Below are 10,318 nucleotides of genomic sequence, written 5' to 3'. Positions count from 1 at the left end.
GCCGGGGCGGGGAGCCGGCACTGTTCTCGGCTAGGGGCCGGGGCGGGTGGGGGGGGCAGCCGGCACTGGACACCGGCCCTAGGGCGATATCTGGCTCACCGGGAGCTCACCATTTTGCAGATGGACTTGGCCTCCTCGGAGAACTTGTGCGAGTACACCTCCTCCGTCTCCAGCACCCGGCGGTCCACCTCCTCCCGCTTCACCTTCTCCTTGCGGCCGCGGAAGGGTGACTGGCCCTCGATCATCTCGTAGGTGAGGCAGCCCAGGCCCCAGTAGTCAGGGCTCAGGCCATACCTCTGGTTGTTCAGCACCTCTGGAGCTGGGGGCAGAGCAGGAGATCCAGGGGACGTGAGAGACAGCTGGTGGTGGGTCAGAGCCGGGCACGTGAGGCCAGGACTGGGATGCTAACGGGGCCTAAGGACATCCTGCAACTAGGGGTGATGGCACTGCTCACAGGAGGTCTGAGGCTCCAGGGCTGGGGTCCCTTCCCGCTGCTGACTCCTGCCCACCAACTGCTAGAAATACCGCCTCTTCCTGGGAGCCTGCCTTGGTTGCTCTTCTCTGTGCTCCCAAAGGACTCTGACTGTGGCTTCAGAAGCCTGACCATGGTGGATGGAAACAACCCATTCCCTTGACATCTCCCCTGCTAGACTGTGAGCCGCCTCATTTCCTGCTGTGCCTGATAACAGGTACGATGCCTGGCATACAGTAGCTGTTGCACACATATTCGTTTCAAAGAATGAAAGTGTGTCCACCCAAAGTAAAGATGACTTTAAATGTATCTGGAATTCCAGCAGCATCTCACTGTGACTTCCCTAACACTTTGATTAAATGGATTATAGGTTCACCAGAGAAGTGCAAGAGAAGACAGGCAGGCCACATACATCCAGGAAGGCAAATGTATCCACATGGGGGTGGACACTGTGCATGAGAAGATGACACAGGTGCTCAAGCAGGCATACAGAGTGCACAGATGGATTTATCCATCCATCATCACCCATCCATCCATCACCCATCCACCCATCATCCGTCATCCATCCACCCATCATCCATCATCCATCCACCCATCATCTGTCCACCCATCATCCATCCATCATCACCCATCCATCCCATCCATCCATCACCCATCCACCCATCATCCATCCATCTATCATCTATCCATCCATCATCCATCCACCCATCATCCATCCATCATCTGTCTGCCCATCATCCATCCATCATCACCCATCCATCCCATCCATCCATCATCCATCCACCCATCATCCATCCAGCTATCTATCCATCTACTACCCATCCATCCATCATCCATCCACCCATCATCCATCCATCCATCTATCATCTATCCACCCATCATCCATCCATCTATCATCTATCCATCCATCACCCATCCATCCATCATCTATCCTTCGATCCATCGTCTATCCATCCATCATCTATCCATCTATCATCTATCCATCCATTTATTAACCTGGTCTCCATCATCCATCAATTATCTATCACCTATTGATCATCTATCCATCTGCCCATCCATCAGCACTCACATAAGTATACATACCTCCGACATACACATAGACACATACCCCATGGGTCCCTCAATATCATGCAATCTGAAAAGGACCCTCTGACACCAGAGTCCAGAACTCTGAGCGTGGGCTGCTGGCATGAGCCCAGAGGAGGACAAGTGTCCCCATCCCTTGGAGCTTTCTCGAGTCCCCTGCCTCCTGGGGTGAGCAGATGGATGTGTTTGAGGTGTACGGGAAGATGCCCAGGGAATATCCCTATTTGGTAGGCAGACCCCAGAGGACCAGCGTAGCTCCAGGGCAACGGTCTCTGAGAAGGCTCAGGGGACACAGGGCAGGAGTCACGGCTGGTCCCTCCTTGGAACGGGGCTTTGTGACACAGCAGGTAGTGTGCTCCTCCCTTCCGGGCCCTTCCTAGTGACCTCCCTGCTCTCAAGGTCACTCTGAAAGGCTCTCTGCCAATTCACCAGAACCCTACTACACTCACACCCCAGGCAGCTCTGAAACTGCCCTGGGAGGGGTTTGGCTTGAGACACAGGTGGGACTGGGGGTGGGGGCTGCAGAGCTCAGTGTAGTTGACACCCTGGGGCCCCAACACTTCCCCACCCTGGCTATAACTTCCTGCCTCCCACTCGACTACTCTGCAAGTTGCACAAAGAGGCCAGCAGCTTCGAGGGCCCAGCTCAGGGAGGAGCCATGTCTACACTTACCCATGTAGCCAACGGTGCCCACCCGGCCGCGGATCAGGTCTCCCTCGGGGATCTTCACGGCCAGGCCCAGGTCCGAAATCCTAATGTGGCCTGATGGGGGACAGCAGCGTCAGCGGGTCCCTGGAGTGGTCCTGCGGACATCTGATCCACCCTGGGCAGGGCCCTAGACTTGCCATGGGGCCCTTGCCTTTCATTTGTCCCAAGAAGAGTGGTACCCAGTTGGCCATGCAGGGTGATTGTGGACCATCTCAAGAGTTAGGTGTCAGAGGTCAGGGGTAAATTATTACTTTTAGGGAGAAAAACATAAAGATGCAATAGGACCCCTGGATTTGGCTGGATGATGGCAGACCAGCCTCATAAAATGCCCTAAGGGGCTTCTTGTAAGGCTAACATCACAAAGTTTAAGATGCCTTGGCTCCATTCTGGGATTGATTCATGGGAAAATGTGAGATTCTCCTGGCATTTTGCAACAATTTGCTTAAGGGGAAAAATCACAAAGCAACTTGGGAAGCAACTCCCTGTTCTGCCTTGTTGGTCTTTGGGGTTATTTGTTTCCCTTTGGAGAACCTGCCGTCCAGACCAGCAGAGACTGGGAGGTGGCATTGGAACTCCTGGGCCAGAACTGACCCTCAAAAGGCAGAGATGACCCCGTGCTGAGAGTGCGCCTTGGCACTGTCTCTTCCAGTGGCCAACCTGGCAGGGCCATGGCCTCATCTGACCCTGCAGGAAGGAACACTGACCCGCTCCCCAGCCTGGATTTCAACAAGGCCCAAAGCAGGGCGCCGGCCCCCCCCGCCCACCGAGAGGCTGGAGCTGAGTGGAGCCCGCTGGCTCAGTGGCCCCCAGCGAAGGCAGGAATGGTGCAAGGCGAGAGAGCGTGCAGATTCCATTTGTTGGGTGACAGACTGGTGGTAGGCACGGTTCTGAGACCAGCAGGGAACAAGTACCGCTGGGGGCTCTGGGTTCATACACAGAGGGGCAGTGGGCCTTGAACCCTCTGCCTGACAGCATCACACTCAAACCTCTTCTCCAGGTCTTCTCCCTCCCCTTCCCTCCCCTTGGCTTGGGATTTGCTGGCAGGGAGACCTAGTTTCAGGTCTCCACTCCCCACTGATATTTGTGGGGGGCCTTGGAGAGTAGGCTTCTCTGAGCCTCAATCTTATCATCTGTAAAATGGGCACAGGGTCAACTGGCCCTGCTCCCTCTGTAAAGACAGGACAACTTAGTTAGATAGAAGATGCGACAACCCTTTCCCAGGTGTGAGGGTCTAAACGGTCGCGAGGGGCTCCTGTGGTGGCTCTTTGTTATCCATGTGTGTGTGCACAAACACACGGAGATAACAACGATAACAGCTGAGTAGTAACACCTAACATACAGCTGGCTTCCCTGGTGGCTCAGATGGTAGCGTCCAGCTGCAACGCAGGAGACCCGAGTTCAGTCCCTGGGCCAGGAAGATCCCTTGGAGGAGGAAATGGCAGCCCACTCCAGTATTCTTGCCTGGAGAATCCCACTGACAGAGGTGGTTGGTGGGCTATACAGTCCATGGGGTCGCAAAGAGTCGACAGGACTGAGCGCTAAGCACGCACGCACGCACGCACAGTTGGTAAAACAACTCATCAAGGTATCTTGTCAGAACCTCAGCTCCACCCTCCACCATCTGAAGAAGGCAGGGCAAGGCCCACTGTTTCCATTTCACAGACTAGAAAGATGGTGAGGGAAGTTGTGTGAGAGTTAGATGTTTGCCCAGAGTCTCTGGAACCCTCCATTCCTCACTCAGTGCAGGTTCTCTCTTTCTCTCCGTCCCCCACCCTCCACTACAACAACTTGCTTAAGGGGAAAAATCACAAAGCCACGTCCTTCTTCGCCAAGTAGGAGCTTTGTCCACGCCCTCTGCCCTCCCGTGGAGCCAGGGTCAGCATCTCTGAGTCTCCGTTGGAAGACTCCTGCTCCCTTTGGATTGTGATGCTCAGCTACAGAGCAGGAAAAGGATCCCCGGGGCCGCTGCCTGACTTACCGTAATCGTCTAACAGGATATTTTCAGGTTTCAAATCTCTGAAAGGGAAAGATCACCAGCGTATGAGTGTGAGTGTTCTGGGCGGCAAGGGCACATGAGCATCTGTTGTGGACCCCCTTGAGCTACTCAGGCCTGAGTATTCCCTCCCCAACTATGGGCTCAGGAGGTCTGGTCTCTCTCTGGGTCAAGACCATCTTGGGCTCACTTCTCTCCCTCTGGTATTAATTTAAAACAAATGCTGTTGTTTGCCATAGGTATCCTCTCGACTCTAGAGAGTGACTGAAAAGGAGTTAGGCAAAGGTTAGTCCACGCACTGAGGGCCCCTGGGGCTGGGAGGTGACAGACCCCTCCAGGGATGGGAAGACTCGAGGTCTCCAGATGCCCTGAAGGCAAGAGTCAGGCCTGGGAATGAAGGGAGAGAAGTTACTGAGGATAAAACCCCAGCTGTAGAATTGGGTCAGAGAATTGTAAGGGAGAGAATGGTAACCTCCAGGACAAAGACCCCCTTTGGGATGGGGCCCCCGGGAAGCCTGGCACTTTGCCCAGCTGAGCTACAGCCTGGGAGAAAGCATAGCCACCAGGCACAGCTGTAGACGCAGCCACCTCCTCCTGTCTCCAAGGTCTCTCTTCTCTTTAACAAGACACGGTCATGCTCATGAGAAAGAGAACCTTTCCACTGTAAGGGGGAGAGGCAGCAGAAGTGTCTGGTTTTATTAATAAAAGCTCTTCTCTGTGAATTAAAGAATAACCAACAGGATAGGGTGTGTACCTTGGGTAAGCCATTGTGCAGATGCCACACATGGCATCTAGACTGAGGATTTGGTTCTCAATCAACTGGCTTTGTTCATTAAACTGAGGGCAGCTGTCCTCACGGGGAGGGGTTCATGTGCCCAAATCCAGTGATGTAAGCTCACAAAGTGATAACTGGGGTCTGTATGTGGTTACTTATTACAACATACTTCTGTTGCCATTGTTATTAATTTCCATGCTTTTGATGTGCTAACCCTTCCAAATAAGGGCAGGTGACCTCATTTCAATTAATCGGCCACCAGTGACCACCAGGTTGGAAAGACAGCTGGCTAGTGGGCACAGAACCCACACCCACAGAAAGGCTATGGCAAGTGGTCGGGCCAGGGAGGCACTGTGGTTCTCTTCTAGTATTAATAGAAAGGCTAGAACTTGGAGGGATGCCTTTTTTTTCTTTTTCTTTCTTTTTTTTTAAGAGAAAAACAATCAGGTGGAGGATTCTTTTTTCAACCCCTAGGGAAAATTTTCTGACTCTTCTCACTTGAATGAAAACAAAACAAAAGCATGAATTGGGACATGTGGGGGGCGAGGGGGCGGGCATTTCATCAAGACCATTCCTCCTTATTTTCAAAACCTTGGGCTCCCAACATACTCTTAGCCAACAGCCCTGTGACAAAAGTCTTCAAACTGGGGTGTGTGTGCCCAGTGAGGGTGGGGGATGAGAGAGTCACCCATGTGTTGGGACTTCAAGAATATGCATTTCTAGATCCTTAGCATCAAAATGCCTTGTCCTGGCATCTTACAGGATCTCTCCTCCCACCTGTCCTTTCTCAACAGCTCTTCTTCTAACTGACAGAAGACAAGCAGGTTCCTCCCTACTCCTGTGTATTGCTATGGTGCCCAACTCCACAGGGTGAAACCTCCAGGGTTCCAATCAGAAGTGGGACCTACTAATTATAATTATAAGGGCAATTCAACAGAAGAAATTACTTTAACACTTAGAGCCTTATGGCCAGTGAGAATTTTTTAAAAATCTTATCTACATCCATATATTTCAGAGTGGAATACTGATCATTGACTTTTATGCAAAAAGTATATTACAGTAAAATAACAGTCTCTGGGGGCCGAAGGAAGTAGAGAAGGATAGAAAATTCCTCACCATTAAAGAGTTTTCATGCATTTTTTCTACTTACATGATGGTGGAGGTCAATTTGCTACAGCAATTAGATTCGACTGGGTACCTTTAGATATGTGATGTCACGAGTTCAATTTAAAAACATCAATAATACTAGCCACTATTTTAACATGATGGACTATTTTAGGTGTCTACTTAGAACATATGAGGGCACACAGATTTTCAAAATTCTTGGAGGAGGCCTGCGAGAAGAGTCTGAAGGCCACTGCTCACAGAATCTGGACACCTGGTCCTGGGGTGGGAGACACTGGGGTCCATTCTGATGCCTGCTTCAGTGGGGATCCTACAGAAGTCCTGCAAGGGTTGGTTCCAGATCAGACCACCAGGCTCCACTCAGTGAGCTTCCTGGGTACTGGGTGGGAAGGGACCAGTGGCCCAACCTCATCGACTCTGAGGGAACACATGGCCCCCACTAAGTGGTCCCCCTCCCTTTCTTGGTTCCAGGGTGGGAGTCTGTCTGACTCAAGGGCAATGACCCAGCCTCAACTCAAGGGCAAGGCTGAGAGACCAATTCAGAGCATGGAAGGGTTGGCCTCACTTGCTCAGGCTCAGATGGGGGACCCGGGGTTGCCGTCTCACCTGTAGACAATGTTCTCATGGTGGAGGTCCTCCAGGCCGCACAGGATCTCTGCCGCATAGAACAGGGCGCGCTCCTCCTCGAAGCCGGGGTTCCCCATGTTGTAAATGTGGAACTTCAGGTCCCCGCCGTTCATGATGGTCAGCACCAAACATAGTGCATCCTTGGTCTCGTAGGCGTAGGCCAGGTTGACCTGGGAGCACAAGACAGCCGTGTGGTGGGGTTCCAGGGACCCTCACATCTGCTCTTCTTCTTCAGGGGTCCTTGAAGCTGGGTGGGAGGACTAGCGTGGTGAGCTGCAGCCGCTTCACACCACCCCCTGCAGCCCATTGCTGCCCCTCCATTCCATTCGGCAGTTCCAGGCAAGGAAGCAGAGTCAGAAGGGACAGCTGGCACCTTTCATGGGTCCCGACAGGATGGTGTCTGTTGCTTTTAAGTCACAAAAGCATGTGTGTGCATCAGGTGGTTAGAACTTCTGTCCCCTTTGGCCATCCCCTTACAAAACCCGCCAGTTCTGGGGAATGCAGGCAGCCTGGGTGGATGGTGCTGCTTGCCATCAGGCACAACTGGTGGGGGTGTAACTGGGGGAAATGCACATGCTCTCTGACACATTGATTCCTCCGCCAGGAATCCATCTCCCGGACATCCCCACAGAAATACGCCAAAGGGATGTTGAAGGATGGATGGACCCGGGGCAGCCTTGTCTGTTGTGGTGCCTTCAAAACCAGAAGTGATTTCTACCTGTGGCTGCACAGGTCACGGCCTCTCTCCACCCTGTACACAGGAATGGTACACAGCTTTAAAAAAGAGCCGCAGCTATCTGTCTGGTTATAGAAGATCTACAATTTAAGCGGAGCAATGCTGCAGGCTAAGATTTATTACAAGATCCCATTGGCTAAAAATAATAAAGCCTGTATAAGTATCAAGTGAAGGGAAAAGTCTCTGTCATGTCTGACTCTTTGCAACCCTGTGGACTATATAGCCTGCCAGGCTCCTCTGTCCATGGGATTCTCCAGGCAAGAATACTGGAGCAGGCTGCCGTTTCCTTCTCCGGGGGAATCTTCTGAACCCAGGAATCGAACCCACATCTCCTGCGTCTCCTGCATTGCAGGCAGACTCTTTATCGTCTGAGCCACCAGGGAAGCCCAACAGGTCTGCAGTTGTTACTCAAAGAGGGAGGCTTCTATGTTTACTTGGCATCCTTCTGTGAGGTTTGACTTTTTACCCATATATATATTATGTTTTATAATAACAAGTGGGGGAGACGTTGAGAGCTGGCCAAACACAGGTCCCCTTCCAGGTCCCCACTCCCCCAGCGGGTGTGGAGGGGGGTCCATCTGCGGGAAGGTGGAGGAGGACGCCTCATCTGACAGGACTTCAGATGAGAGTCCTTTGCCGCTTCCAGCTACTCTGAGTTGGGGGTTGGTTTGTTACTGCAGCAGAGCCTCGCCTGGACGGAGTAACAGGCGCGTATAAACGAGATGGGCCTGACACTTCGGCCTCCTATGATGAAACCAGCCTACGGGGTTTGCGGAAACAAAGCTCCTTGGCTGGGCCCCTTTCTTCCACGGAGGTGTTAACAGAAGCTCACACCTAGAGGGGAGCCAGCCTAGCTCCAGGGACAGGACACAGTCAGTCCAAACTGCCTTGAGAAGGAGGGAGCGTTGGGCTCCTTCCTGCAACTCACTCCTCACTCCCCTCACTGCATCCCACGCCCTGGGGGCTCTGCTACACTTCCGGTCACCTGGAGGGGGCGCTGTCCCCAGGCCCTGACACTCACCACAAACCGACTGTTGACCTTCTCCAGAATTTGCTTCTCATTCAGGGCCATGGACTCCCCTTTCCTCTTTTTGATCCTCTTCTTCTCCAAGCGTTTGCAGGCATACATTTTACCCGTGGCCCGAACCTGGCAGGCACAGACCTGAAGGGGCAAAAGAGAAGACAAGCGCAAACGGCACATGAGACCAAGCCGTTCTGAGACTCCTCCAGGCCAGTGTCTCCAGGGCCGGGAACCACGGTGGCCAGAGCCGGCCGTGCCCCGGCCTGTAGGTATACCAGCCTCGGGAGTGAGCAGGGCCCTGCCGTCAAGATGACTTTGGTGCCATCTCAGGTGAACCCAAGCCCTTGGAGGTGGAGAAGCAGCCATCTATACGAGTTTACATGGCTGGCCGAGGCTGAAAGAACCATTCCTATCTCGGGGGCAACTAGATTTTCTCTGTCCCAAGCTTCCAACCAGACGCAGCTGCTAATAAATGGGAACTCTGAAGGAACAGCTGCTGGTAGGAGAGGCTCATTTGGGGAGTGGGGGGCAGTCATGGGAGGCCCCTGGGAACTCTGACTGTATAATTTAGAGGAATGAGACTCCGGGCATTTGGATCTGGTCTTAGTTCTGCCCCTATTCGGCTGTGTGACCTTGTCTGGGTTACCTAACCATTCAGAACGTCAGTTTTCCTCATCTCTGAAACGGGAATGACAAGGTTGGGGAAGATCAGGTTAAGCATAACAGCGCATATTAACAGCATGGCTGGGCCATACTTAGGCCCCTCATGTCCTCACTTCACCCTCCAAACACAATCAGGGACGCACATTGAAGCGTCCTTCTGTAGACTTGAACCCTGCCTGAGGCTGGCTCCAACATCTCCATCCAGCCACACTCCTTCCCTTCCTCAGACATTGGTGACCTTCCCTAGGCCCCAGCCTCACCCGCCTTCTCCACCAGGGGGCGCGTGACCCAGCCATTTGCTCAAAAGCCCTGCTTGGGACACTTTTCAGGCCAATCCGGAAGGGACAGAAAAGGTGACAAGAGTCCAGAAACTTTTCATGAATATGTGGATGTTCACTCACCTCCCCAAAGCCCCCTTTTCCTAGTACTCGGTACTGCCTGAAAGTGTTTTTGGTTACCGGTTGCCTGGAAGAAAAGCAAAAATCCAGCATGGGTCTCATAGCATTAAGATGCAGAATTAGACAGACAAGGGCAGCATTGAGAGGAGCTGAGCGGGGCAAGGCACACACCTCCAAACCCCACGACCCTCAGGAACCACCGCTGCAGACGTGACCCTCAAGCCCTGGCTCAGGGGCTGGGCACCCTTGGCCCTGGACTGGAAAGAGCAGGAGGCTTGAAAAACGTGAGCAGAGGGTGCTTCACTGCACTTTCCTTGTGGTTCCCCTCTCTCTCCCAAATGCAAATCCTGTGGCTGTACTCAGAAGGAAGCTGTGTCCTCAGTGCAGGGAGAAGAGAGAGGGCCAGGAGTCAGGCTCGGTGTCCCACGGAGGCCAGGAAGGAAACCGCAGCCCTGTGTCCACACCTGCCTGGCGGAACAGCTTGCGCCTCCTGTCCCCAGGTGCCCAAGCTGTTCCTTCCTGAAGACGTGCCCTGGGAAGACCAGCCTCCTGGGAACAGAGAGGCTGCTGACCCCCACGTCCAGTCTGGTTGCTCTCTCACCAAGGACTGAGGGCGTTGGATGCCCTTGAACCCAAGGACAGGAGAAGATCCTGTCTGCCAAAAGGTGTGTGTGTGTGTGTGTGTGTGTGTGTGTGTGTGTGTGTGTGTGTGTG

At 53.1% G+C, this 10,318-nt stretch overlaps 1 protein-coding gene across 1 annotated transcript in view; it reads right to left on the bottom strand.

The window, feature by feature from the left end:
* GRK5 (G protein-coupled receptor kinase 5) overlaps positions 1-10,318 on the bottom strand; it is a 228,158-nt gene that overhangs the window by 12,834 nt on the left and 205,006 nt on the right. Inside the window, exons 7-12 of the mRNA XM_040254849.1 lie at positions 9,608-9,671; positions 8,544-8,684; positions 6,766-6,956; positions 4,245-4,282; positions 2,231-2,320; positions 111-319 (exon numbers count right to left, since the gene is read on the bottom strand). Of these exons, the coding sequence (XP_040110783.1) occupies positions 111-319; positions 2,231-2,320; positions 4,245-4,282; positions 6,766-6,956; positions 8,544-8,684; positions 9,608-9,671 (733 nt within the window). The remainder of the gene's footprint in view (positions 1-110; positions 320-2,230; positions 2,321-4,244; positions 4,283-6,765; positions 6,957-8,543; positions 8,685-9,607; positions 9,672-10,318) is intronic.

This window comes from Oryx dammah, unplaced genomic scaffold (assembly GCF_014754425.2).
Source record: "Oryx dammah isolate SB20612 unplaced genomic scaffold, SCBI_Odam_1.1 HiC_scaffold_14, whole genome shotgun sequence".
Classification (NCBI taxonomy): domain Eukaryota; kingdom Metazoa; phylum Chordata; class Mammalia; order Artiodactyla; family Bovidae; genus Oryx; species Oryx dammah.
This window is presented reverse-complemented; position numbering and strand designations above follow the sequence as displayed.